Below are 10,640 nucleotides of genomic sequence, written 5' to 3' on the forward strand. Positions count from 1 at the left end.
ACTAGCTTGTTTATGACACTTACATAATCAAATGGCTGGCTTCTATTGTTTGAACAACTTTGAGTTTCAATTTTTAAAAGTCACTTTTTTTTTTTATTTCAAGGATTTCTAACATTATTTTAGAAATATCTAATTAAGTACCTCCACGCTCAAATGTATCACACCTCCTTAATGGAAAAGCAATCAAAAGTACACAACATTACTGATTTTGGATCATATTTTTGGAGCTATGTTCTGTTTAGAACTAGGTATTACTTATGCAGCTTCATATAATCTTGCAAATTAATGGAGGTCGGAAAAGTCTATGGCGGAGTGTAACTACATGCTTCCCTCAATACCTGCTACTTACTACTATCAGAGTCAAGATACTAGGAAACTTTCGGCTTAAGCATACGCTAAGTTTTTATACTACTGCATGAGGTAAAATAAATGAGCTCAGGGAAAAGCATGTTGCCTCCATCCTTGCAAAGGGTAGCAATTCAAAAAATATTTTTCTAGGCAGCTCAGCCCAGCTAGCAATCTCTGATCTCTGTTGGAATAGCTGCACTGCTGCAGATCAGGTTTACGGACTATGGTCAGACCTAAGAAAAGGTGTCTCTGGGCTTTCCTCTGAGTGTTCCCCATCTGGTTACATCTCTGGTGTATTCTGACCTCTCATGGAGTGTCCTAGTTCTGAGAAATGGTGGTCACTAGGTCAGGAGAACATTCCCAAAGCTAACACAACTAATGAGATGCTCACAGAAAGCTCTGAAAATGATTAGAAACTTCTTTTGTTTTCCAGCTACTCCTAATTGTCTGCAGCAGTGTGACAGTACGACATGGGGAGTGGCTGCTTTTCTACTTTGCTTGAGTAAGACTCAGGCCAGCAAATGCTGAACAAGCACCTAGAATGTGCATTTCAAAATCTAGTAGTATCAAACTTATAGGAAGGACTTGAGAGGAAGATAGCAATCTCCTTTGGAAAAAGGATACATTTACATTAATTAATATTCAGGCTGTGTTCTAACAGGATTAGCACAATGGAATTTTCTGGAATAAGTTATTGATCAAGTCTTGCAAGGTGCTGAAATGCACGAGAATAGACAGTTCTTTGGATCTTGGTGTGGCTCAAAATATGACAGGAATAAACAGTGTGAAAAGAGCTAAGCTCCACTACTAAGAAGTGGAAATCCAGTGAAATCTGTTGTAACTCTATTTCAGAACAGATACAGTTAAGCAGAACTTCATTACACTCAAATTTATGATAAATAAATTGGGCTCATTATTATGCTAGTAAACTACAACAGCAATACCAGACTCTGACTCACTATTTCTAGACTAGTGCCAGTGCCTGCCCTTTAATACAGATTAGGTTATACATCATTGCATCATTTGTGTTGCATTTTGTTTAATCGGTCCACGTGTGCTACAATATTCTATGCAGAATGTAATTGTGAGTGCAATCTGGGATGATCCTTCAGCTGCATAAAGATACTGAGTGATTTCTACAAAAATAATTCTGTGAACTACTGTCTTGTCTTGAGATCCCTTTTTTTTAATTTCTATTCACCAACTGGTTTACTGGTTCTATTTAAGAAATGAGAGCAGAGAATGCAAATGCTAAGAGAATGCTCTACTGAATTTGGCTATATATGTACATTTAAAGATTAATAGGCTATCATCAACAATGTCACTATGCAGTCAGTTTTACAGTTGTCTGTTTTCTTGGAAAAAATATTTTTAATTTCTTATTTGCTACATTATATACTACAACTAACAAACTCTCCAGACAGAAAATTGAAATACAGAAAATTGAAATATACAGAATTGAAATACATAGAAGAAACTAGAGACTGGTGAAAGAAATTTTTTCTTTTGTGAATATGAAATTACAGAAAACCTGAGACAGTGAAAATCCCCACAGTTTGGACAGTTCTTCAGCTACGTGGTACTAACCTTCCTGAACTTCTTACTAAAACACTAGTATGATGTAGAAAATTCCATTGAAATTCATGTAATTGTGGACTGTGTCTTTTATATCTTGGGCACAGATAAGAAATTCTCTTTTGTAATCTGAAACTTCTTTCTCAAAAGGCTGATCTGCCTCTCCAGCTGCCATAATTGTTCTGAATAACTGATAAAGATCCGTGGTGAAATCTTAGTCTCATTGATGTCTATGGAAAAATTTGTGCTGACACAAGTAGAAACAGGACTCTCATTTGCATCCTACCTCAGTATGGTATTTGTCAGTAATTCACTCTTCTCTGAGGAGTCGTACCAGTAGCACTAGTACCAGTCCTGAAATTACTATCTCAGTTTCTAATAAAGGAAATGGCCGTTTGTGGAGGAACAATGTGAAAGCATTACAAGAAAACATAAATTTCCAAATCTTTTTCTAAAACAACTTGTTCTGGTTATAAACATTTTCCTGTGTTCAAGGAAGAATTATCAGTCTTGAATCTTTTGCTTCCATTTTGTTTTCTGTCAAACTTAATCAAAGATACACAAACATAAAGCTACAAATACATTTAGCTCAACTCTATAAATATATAGCCAATATATAATTTATATATTTCTATGACCATAATTCAGATTGCATATACATCTATAAACAGGTAAAATTAAATGTTCTCACTTCTTAACATCAAAAAAGCTTTGACAATCTGGATACTCATCAAGCACTTACCCAAAGTCAACTAAAAACTCAAGATAAGAGTTTATATTTATTAGTACTTATTCTCGGGCCAATGCAATAGAAATGTATGAATTAATGAGTGATTAATTACTTTGTTAATTAGTAGTTAATTAATGAGTGATATCAACATATATATTTCAAAATGTTTTTGAGGAATTACTTGGTTAGACTAGGAATTAAAACGGTATTCTGTATTTTAATTAGCTTTTTATATTTCAATCTGTCTCATTAATTAAAACTGTAATCATTACAGTAACAGAAAAAGAAATGTGGGTCAAATGACATATTAAAAAATCAGATGCTCAGAGAGATCAAAGAAGAAAACGTAAAGATATTTTCCCCTCTTTAAAAAAGGGGAGGGGCATGTGCAAGTCATAATCGTGCTGTATATTATATTTATTACTACTTACACTTTAGTTGGAAATTCAAATATAACAGACTCTGCTCTTGCTTTAGGGCCTAATTGCCTTTTAAAATGCATGTGCCAAATTCTCATAGGATGTAAACTGGAATAACTCCAACTGACCTCAAGCAGTTGGAATGAAATCAGTGTGTATTTGATCTTGAGCTGGCTTTGATAAAACAGATCATAGATTTTTGTCAGCTCAGGGTACGGTCTAAAACGTGCTATTTCCTTCTCCACTTATAAAAGGCAGAGACTCTTTCTGCACCTGGCGTGAGTGTGATCCAATAACCGCTAAAGACAACTGATCTCTCCTTTTGCGAAGCTGCCCTTTTGCAAGCTGCTCTGCTCTTTGCCTCACCCCTCTGCAGGGCTCCAGCGGGGCCCTGCTGCTCCACAGGCACCTGGGTACCTGCCTTCCGACTGCGGCAAGGCTAGCGGTCCCCAGGTAGGCCAACACTAGCTAGGAAATCCCAAGCTGATTCCCAGCATCAGATCCCAAGGGGACAACCAACACGAGACATAACTTGAGTCCTGTGTTTGAGGAATGCTGCCACCAAATAACTACTCCCAGGACAAACCTGGATTTGTTAAAGTTCCTTTCGTGGTGTTTAAATGTTACAGCAGGATGGAGTGATGAAGGACCATATACATTATGTTTCCTAGGCTGGGTCTGCCAGGTGTCATTTACACTTCTGATGCTGGTTTTGGTTTTATCCCAGTAGTGCCAGTATCACCAGGAAGGGTAAGAACTAATAATGATAATCATTAAAAAGCAGGAATTGGCTGAAGTGTACTGAAGTACAACACATCATGGTCAAACTATCAACAGCAAAAAACATGTCAGCTGTTTTGTCAGTCCTATGTGATAGGCAAAGGACAAAAACTGTGTAGATTCATGTTTACTACTGTTTTCTGAGTGGTACAATGAAGTAAAACCAAAGAATTATTGGGAAAAATATTGCTACTCCTGCTTGGAAATGCAAAAAAATACAAACTTGAGACAGAAGAAGTCAGTCTTACTGTGCTTGTGATCCTACTAGATATAAGATATTGGTTGAATTCACTACTCATAATCCTAAGCAAGTATAAAATTGAGAACTGTAGGTATCAGAAGTGTTCACTGCACTGAAATCCAGCAGTCTACAAACAGGCTGAACTTCCACTGACAAAAAAGGAAATTCGTTCTGCGTACTTGCTACTGCAGTACACAGAGAATGTGGAAGACTTAAATTAAAATCCTGCCTCAGGATCTACAGATATATAGCATGTTTAACAAAGCATCATTTCACTTCAGTTTAATTAAGTATAATTTCACTATCTGTATTGATCACAAAACACAAAAAGCTCTTCCAGTGACTTTTTTTTCATATTCTAAACTAGTTTCTAACGAGTATTGCTGGATAATAAATTACACGTTCCAGAAAGCATTTACAAGCTACAAGCCAAAAATAAGCTTCAACGCATGCTCAGTAAGAGCAACACAGCAGCACTGACAAAGTTTATTGGATATCAATCCAGAACATTTATTTTTCCCACTTGCGTGTGTTATTTTATTCTTTTCACTTTCATCTTCTTTCTGTCTCCATCTTCTCCTCTTCTGATCCTTTATACCACAGATACACAGCAGTTCCAGTGTCAATGTTGCTCTACGAGATTTTGAGAATAATTGTTTGTCAGGACAAGCTATTCAACAAGCAATGCAAGCAGGTCTGATTTAGTAATGCATTTGTTCTGTCATTTCTCTCTTTTTTTTTTTTCCTCATCTTGTCAATCTTGGTAAGACAGAAAAAAAGGGTAGTTTGGAGGGTGCCATGCTGACACATCCACATGGGAGAGTTCTTTTTTGTTACTGGCTTTCGTGGCATCAAAGGGACAGCAACAAAACCAGTCACAGCTCCAGAATAGCACAATCCTTGTTTTGTGAATGTAAAGTTTATGAGTTGTTATCTTGTACAGTAGGAATCTTCTGCATTTGAGTTTGTACTTTTCTAGTAAATCAAACTAACCGTGTATGCAAAAACTAGGGGAGAAAGTACCATTGCTGCTTCCAGCTGATTAGCTGGATAAATATCTTCTCACTGTTTTTGCCGAGTGTGGTTAACTTTAACGACAACTGATGCACTTCCCTCTCTCAGGACTTTGCGTGCCTCCCTGACTGTATTAAAGTAAAGTTGGGGAGCCACAGCCCTGAGTTATCAACAAAGTCTATCTTATGGCAACAGAATTTACAATGTGCCATGGACCATTTGCCTGGATGGTGACAGGTCTCACTGACAAACACCATGTGTTGAACACAGTGGCCAGTTTGAACAGATCATCTCTACGTGTATGCACGTATGAAGTGAAGAACCTAAACTCAGAATTTGTGTGAAGAAACAGAACTCAGAACTTATGTGTTGTGTTAGACTGTGCACAGCTCCAAAACTACCTATGGGATCGTAAGTCATTTAGCAGTGAAAGCTCTTGAAACTTTAGCTGACAGAGGTGGCACAAGACAATTCCCACCAGGAATAGCTCCACTAAAACCTGCTGTGCAAGAACTGTAAAACTGGTATTAATTGATACCAGAAGGAAGCATTTGTGGACAGTTTGAGACCACTAGATGATACACTATTTTGACTTTTGTTCTCCATCTCGGTTGCAGGTATTTTTACTTTTTTTGCCTTAGAAGTTCTTAAATCTATGCAGATTACTCTTTGGGAAAGATTTTAGTACTTCAATATCCTGTCCAAAGATTGTTGAAGTAAGTTACAAGATTCCCCCACTTTCTCCAGAAGTTTTGGACTATGGCTGCAGCACTTTCATGCCTTCCCCTAGCTTACATAATAGTAAAAAGCTCAGTTTTCAGTGCTAGCCATGATATGCCTGCAGCAGTACAAAAAATAAAGACTGTACAAGATCCCAGGAGCTAACGCTCTCAGTTTTCAAAGACATAAATGACCAGAAAGCTCAGTCCCACTGCTCAAAGTCAGTGGGGAAAAGAACACCTAATTCCCATTAACAGCTTTGAAAAACTCTTTGTTGGAAGAAAGAACAGAGACAGAAGTAAAGGGAAAACAATAAATAAGAACAGATGGTAATGGATTGTGCCTGGTAATTTAGGACTTAATTTTCACGCATACAGTGCCTCTTGACCACTTCTACGGTGTAAAGGGATTAGACACAAATCATGGTGAGATTCACATAATACGTCTGTTTTGTATTGTATCTGTAATTCTATGCTTCAGTGTTGTAGAAGAATGCACTTTTAAAGGCATTTCTGCCTGAGTAACTGCTGTAATAATACCATGAGCAATCTGTATGTATTAATTCCTTCAAGGTTATTTTAAGAAATAAGATGTGTCAGTAAACTTTCTTACACCTGTATGTAGGTTGCAATTAATTTAAGGCAGCTTCGTTGCTTGATTCTGCAAAATGGAAGTTATTTGGAACTGTCTTACTCTGTCGGTAAAATAATTGTAATGGAACGCCTTTGTTGCTGTTTTATTAAAACATCTATTTTAAGTTGCTGAAAAATAGCAATATACTAAAAACCACTTGGTGTTTTGATTATCTGTGGAATGTTCCAGTGTTTAAAATTAAAATAAAAGCCTTATATATGTGCATGTGTGGGGGTGCGTGCATATATTTATGCTATGCATATGTATGCATGTGAGGAGATATATCTAGCTGGAGATATTTGTAGTTAGGTCTGATACAAATAATTTTAAATTATTATTGGCTTTCTTCCTCAATCTTTATAGAGACATCAATTTATAAAATGAAACAGTTTCAGGCAGTGCTTTGAAGTGTTATTAATCACAAAATGATAGAGGTCTACACTCAGACGTAGTTGCTTCTTAAACTATTAGAAGTCACACTCTACATAATTCTTTATACTTCTTTAAAAACCTTTATTTCATGCATTACTTTAACTTCTTATTCTATTAATATGGGCATTCTATACATATTGTAGAATGACATACGTCTAGAAATGCTCCACATGAGATCGAGTCTTGGACTCAGTCATACTGATAAATATCTGCAGTTATTTTGAATTTATAATGAAGAATTTGACTTAATGGTGTTGTACAAGTTCAAGCAGAGCAACTTGCTGATAATCAAGCAGCTGAAGCATATTTCTTTCTCTGTGGGAGTTCCCTCAAATTCCCTTTAAGAGAAAATTAGGTCTGAAAGGCCCATCGTTTTCACAAATAAAACATCTTGTTCAAAACTAAACTTTTTAGGAGCAAGAACAGCTCAGTTTTCAAAGTACCACAATGTTTTCCAAAATATTTAGAGCAATATGCACCTCAAAATTATATCATAGTTTCAACCTTTTACTTCAGTGATCAAAGTCTTTGATTAAGGATAAATACAAAGCTCAATCACCAGCATTGCAAGTTTATTGCTTGCAGAGGTGTATAGCCTTGGCTGGAAGAGTGGATCAGCCTAGAAGGTCAGAACTGGGTTTATACATCCTTGTTTTGGAGTCAAAAGGATCAGGTGAACCATCTTAATAAAACCTCAGTTCTTTTGAGGACTTATCAGTGTTGCCAAACCACACATTTAGGACATAACATTTAAGCTAAAACTCTGTAGATCAATCATTAGCTTTTATTAGATTTTTGAAACAGACCTCTAATAAGGGTAATACTTTTTCACCATTAAAAAACCCTTAAAAATGCATTTTAAGGTCCTGCTGTTGTTGTATTTCAAAAAGCAGATAGCCATTTCTAAGATGCATTCTAATTTCATGGAAACATTGCTTTGGTACAAAGATGTCATAAAATCTTCTTTTACAATGTCTGCGTTATGGGCCAAGTTACATTTTGCAATAGTCCTCTTTAACTAAGCCACATAAACAGAACACAATTCCCAAGTAAACCGGGAATAAAAATCATGTGGCAATGCCTGGATGGGCAAAATCATTTTCATCTGTACAATCATTGCACAGAAATGAACATTGGGGAGCATGGGAACTACAATGGCTGTTACCCCCTACTTCAAAATTGAATATCCAGTTCCCTTTCCATTGTCTACACTTTTTTCTGTGTAACACTAGACTGAATTGTATTACATGCTTCTGAACATCGAAGAATCTCTCAGTACAATGGGCCTGAATCTGCATTAAGAAGAGGTAATCAGTTACCTCACCTCTTCAAAGGCTTCAGTTTTCTATGCTTATTTAAAGTGAATACCAACTGGAAGGGTTTCACAAAACAGCACTGCAATTAACGAGAAAAGGAAATGATAATGGCTTGTATAAAATGAATGGAGGAGCTGACTGCATATATGTAAAACCAAACATAGTAAAGAAGCAAATATTTTTCTAGTGCTACCAGCAATGAAAGACTGGCATGACTTAATTTGGAACAGAGGGTTATAAAGATAATGGTTTAATATTTCTGGTGGAAAATGTAGGCCCAACACAAGAATAAGTAAGAACACTTTCAAAGGTCTTGATCAGGAAGGTAAAGTAGACTGCTGAACAATTTCTCAAGCAGCAACGTAAGTCTCACTACTTGGGTCATCTAATTTTGGATTGTAAACTTATAAAGAGTGAAGGTAACCTGGCTTAATGGATTAGAACTTCCTGGAAAAGTCCAGACTTTCGGTTTTCTACTTTTCTTTAATATCTGGAGAGAAATCGTTGGGTTGGAAGCTTTTAGCAGGGTTATTCCAGTTGACAAGAGACTGGACAAGCAAACATGAACATGATACAAAATCCACAAGCAGGGTCTTTGTGGAATGAATCATTTCATAGGCACTTGATATTGTTAACACTTGGTGCGTGACATCTCCTCTTGTTATGTCCATATCTGTATGCTATTTGAAAGTTGCACTAATAGCAATACAGCTAATGATTACTAAATAAAAGAAGTAATTAAAGAATTGAATGAATTAAAAGAAATACTGCTTTCTAAATACAAATGCTGTCAGCAACAAAAATAAGACAGGAAAGGAAAATGTACTTGCAAATACTGTATTGTTCAAAGTTAGCATTACAAAATGGTTTTAATTTGTTTTTTTTTTTTTTCATAGATACCAGCTGGAAAGACCAGGTGGCAAAATTCAAATAACTGTTAGCAGGGACACCAGAAGTTGTCAGTGGAATACCCACCTAAACTGCAGAGAACTGTACACATATCCTAGCTTAAAATTAATTGTATCTTTGCGCAAAGGGCAGCATCATGACTTTGCATATCTTACGTAGGTTTTATGGTTTAGTTAGCAGCTAAACGTGCTATAAAAAAGCAGGCTTTCACTATTAAAAGCTTATAAACCATGTTTTGTATGTCTTTGCGCGAAGGGCAGCATCATGACTTTGCACATCTTACATAGGTTTTATGGTGTGTTAGCAGCTAAACGTGCTATAAAAAAGCAGGCTTTCACTATTAAAAGCTTATAAACCATGTTTTGTATGAGGCTGGATAGCTAGATCATTCTTTTAATCAACTTTTAGAGGTATGCATGCAGGTGCCAGCTTTTTCCCACAAGACCTATGGTGCATCAGTCACAGAGTCTCCATCACTCCTCAGGAACCTAAATTTTCTCTTAAACCTGGGTCATTATTACTAGGGTCACTGCCAAACCCAGGTCTCATGAACGTGCAATAGTTTTCACTTTTGGTTAGTCACCATCACTTCAAATCAGCATTCCTTGTTTGATGTGCTTGATTAGCTCGTTTTCACTGTGTACTTTTTCCCCTCAGTGAACGTACTAGATAGTGCAACTAAGCTTTTTGCAGGATTTTGTATTCTACAGTCAACCTTCAGGGATGCTAAATTTAAGAGTAAGGAAACAGTAATTAAAAGTGATTAGGACAAGAAGTCTTGATACTATGAAATGTGGGCTCAGTTGTCCTCGACACAGGCAGAACGAGGCAGCAGGTTTTGGTTTTGATTATAGCTCTACTTGCGATTTTAATAAACATGAGCCAGTATTCAAACTTCCAATATCCTGCTGCTTAACTACTTCCAAAAAGCCATCCAGCTCTTTTAAACAGCCCTTGTTTAAAAATTTTAATTTGCTTGGCTTTGTCTCTGCTTAGAGAAGTTGTAGCCTCACGGTAACTCTTTTATAAGTTCATTTCCAGAATCACAAGCAATTGGATTTTTTTCGGCTAAGTGTTTCCGCATGTGCCAAAAGTGTCAGGCTGACAGCTTTCCTGCACCGTTTTATCTGGTTCCCACAGTAAGTATGAGAGACAAACACAGGAATGTGTCTAGCGCTGACTATGCCCATCAAGGATACAATGATACTTACAGCTCTTCCAGGAAGCGGAGATTGTGCACAGGGTTTGAGGGCAGCTTAGTAATGTTGTTCATACTGAGATCACTGTAGGGGAAAACAGACAGAGACTTAATACAGCATGCCACAACTGCGGTATCCAGCTGTTCATTCCACACATTTTTAAGTACTACATCAACAAAAATTAGTTCCTCTGCCAGAATTGATGAATCATTGTCTAGTTAGCACATTAAACATTCTTCTTTTGTATGAACATAGCTTTGTCAAACCAAATATAGGCTGTAGCATGTTCCTTGGATCCAAAGATTTTGAAATGTTTTATCATGC

General features: G+C 36.7%; 1 protein-coding gene across 1 annotated transcript in view; it reads right to left on the reverse strand.

Moving 5' to 3' along the window:
• Nucleotides 1-10,417, reverse strand: part of LGR5 (leucine-rich repeat containing G protein-coupled receptor 5) — a 53,936-nt gene extending 43,519 nt beyond the window's left edge. The window contains exon 1 of the mRNA XM_009878805.1: nt 10,329-10,417. Coding sequence (XP_009877107.1) covers nt 10,329-10,390 — 62 coding nt within the window. The 5' untranslated portion in view covers nt 10,391-10,417. The remainder of the gene's footprint in view (nt 1-10,328) is intronic.
• Nucleotides 10,418-10,640: the final 223 nt, after the last annotated feature.

The sequence above is a fragment of the Apaloderma vittatum genome, unplaced genomic scaffold (assembly GCF_000703405.1).
Source record: "Apaloderma vittatum isolate BGI_N311 unplaced genomic scaffold, ASM70340v1 scaffold3141, whole genome shotgun sequence".
Taxonomy (NCBI): domain Eukaryota; kingdom Metazoa; phylum Chordata; class Aves; order Trogoniformes; family Trogonidae; genus Apaloderma; species Apaloderma vittatum.